The 240-nt window shown below is 61.2% G+C and overlaps 1 protein-coding gene across 1 annotated transcript in view; it reads left to right on the top strand.

The window, feature by feature from the left end:
- Positions 1-240, top strand: part of LOC119587699 (innexin inx2-like) — a gene marked incomplete at its 5' end in the record, with an annotated part of 4,966 nt that extends 4,726 nt beyond the window's left edge. Inside the window, 1 exon segment of the mRNA XM_037936378.1 lies at positions 5-240. Within this exon segment, the coding sequence (XP_037792306.1) occupies positions 5-215 (211 nt within the window). The 3' untranslated portion in view covers positions 216-240.

Raw genomic sequence — 240 nt, 5'->3', positions numbered from 1 at the left:
TCAGCCCCAACGTCCGCAATACCTACCTGGTGTACCTGACGCGGGACCAGGCGACCAAGACCCACCTCATCCACGTCCTTCCCCAGGGCAACTACGGGGACTGGTTCCTCATCTACCACTTCAAGAAGAACATGGCGTATTTCAAGCAGTGGATCGGGAAGGTTCGCGCGCAGAGGGACGAGGCGAAGAGGGGGGCGGGGAGCGTTGCGGGTTGAGGCGGTTAGAAGGGAGGGAGGAAGG

Source organism: Penaeus monodon, chromosome 23, assembly GCF_015228065.2.
Source record: "Penaeus monodon isolate SGIC_2016 chromosome 23, NSTDA_Pmon_1, whole genome shotgun sequence".
NCBI classification, from domain to species: Eukaryota; Metazoa; Arthropoda; class Malacostraca; order Decapoda; family Penaeidae; genus Penaeus; species Penaeus monodon.
This window is presented reverse-complemented; position numbering and strand designations above follow the sequence as displayed.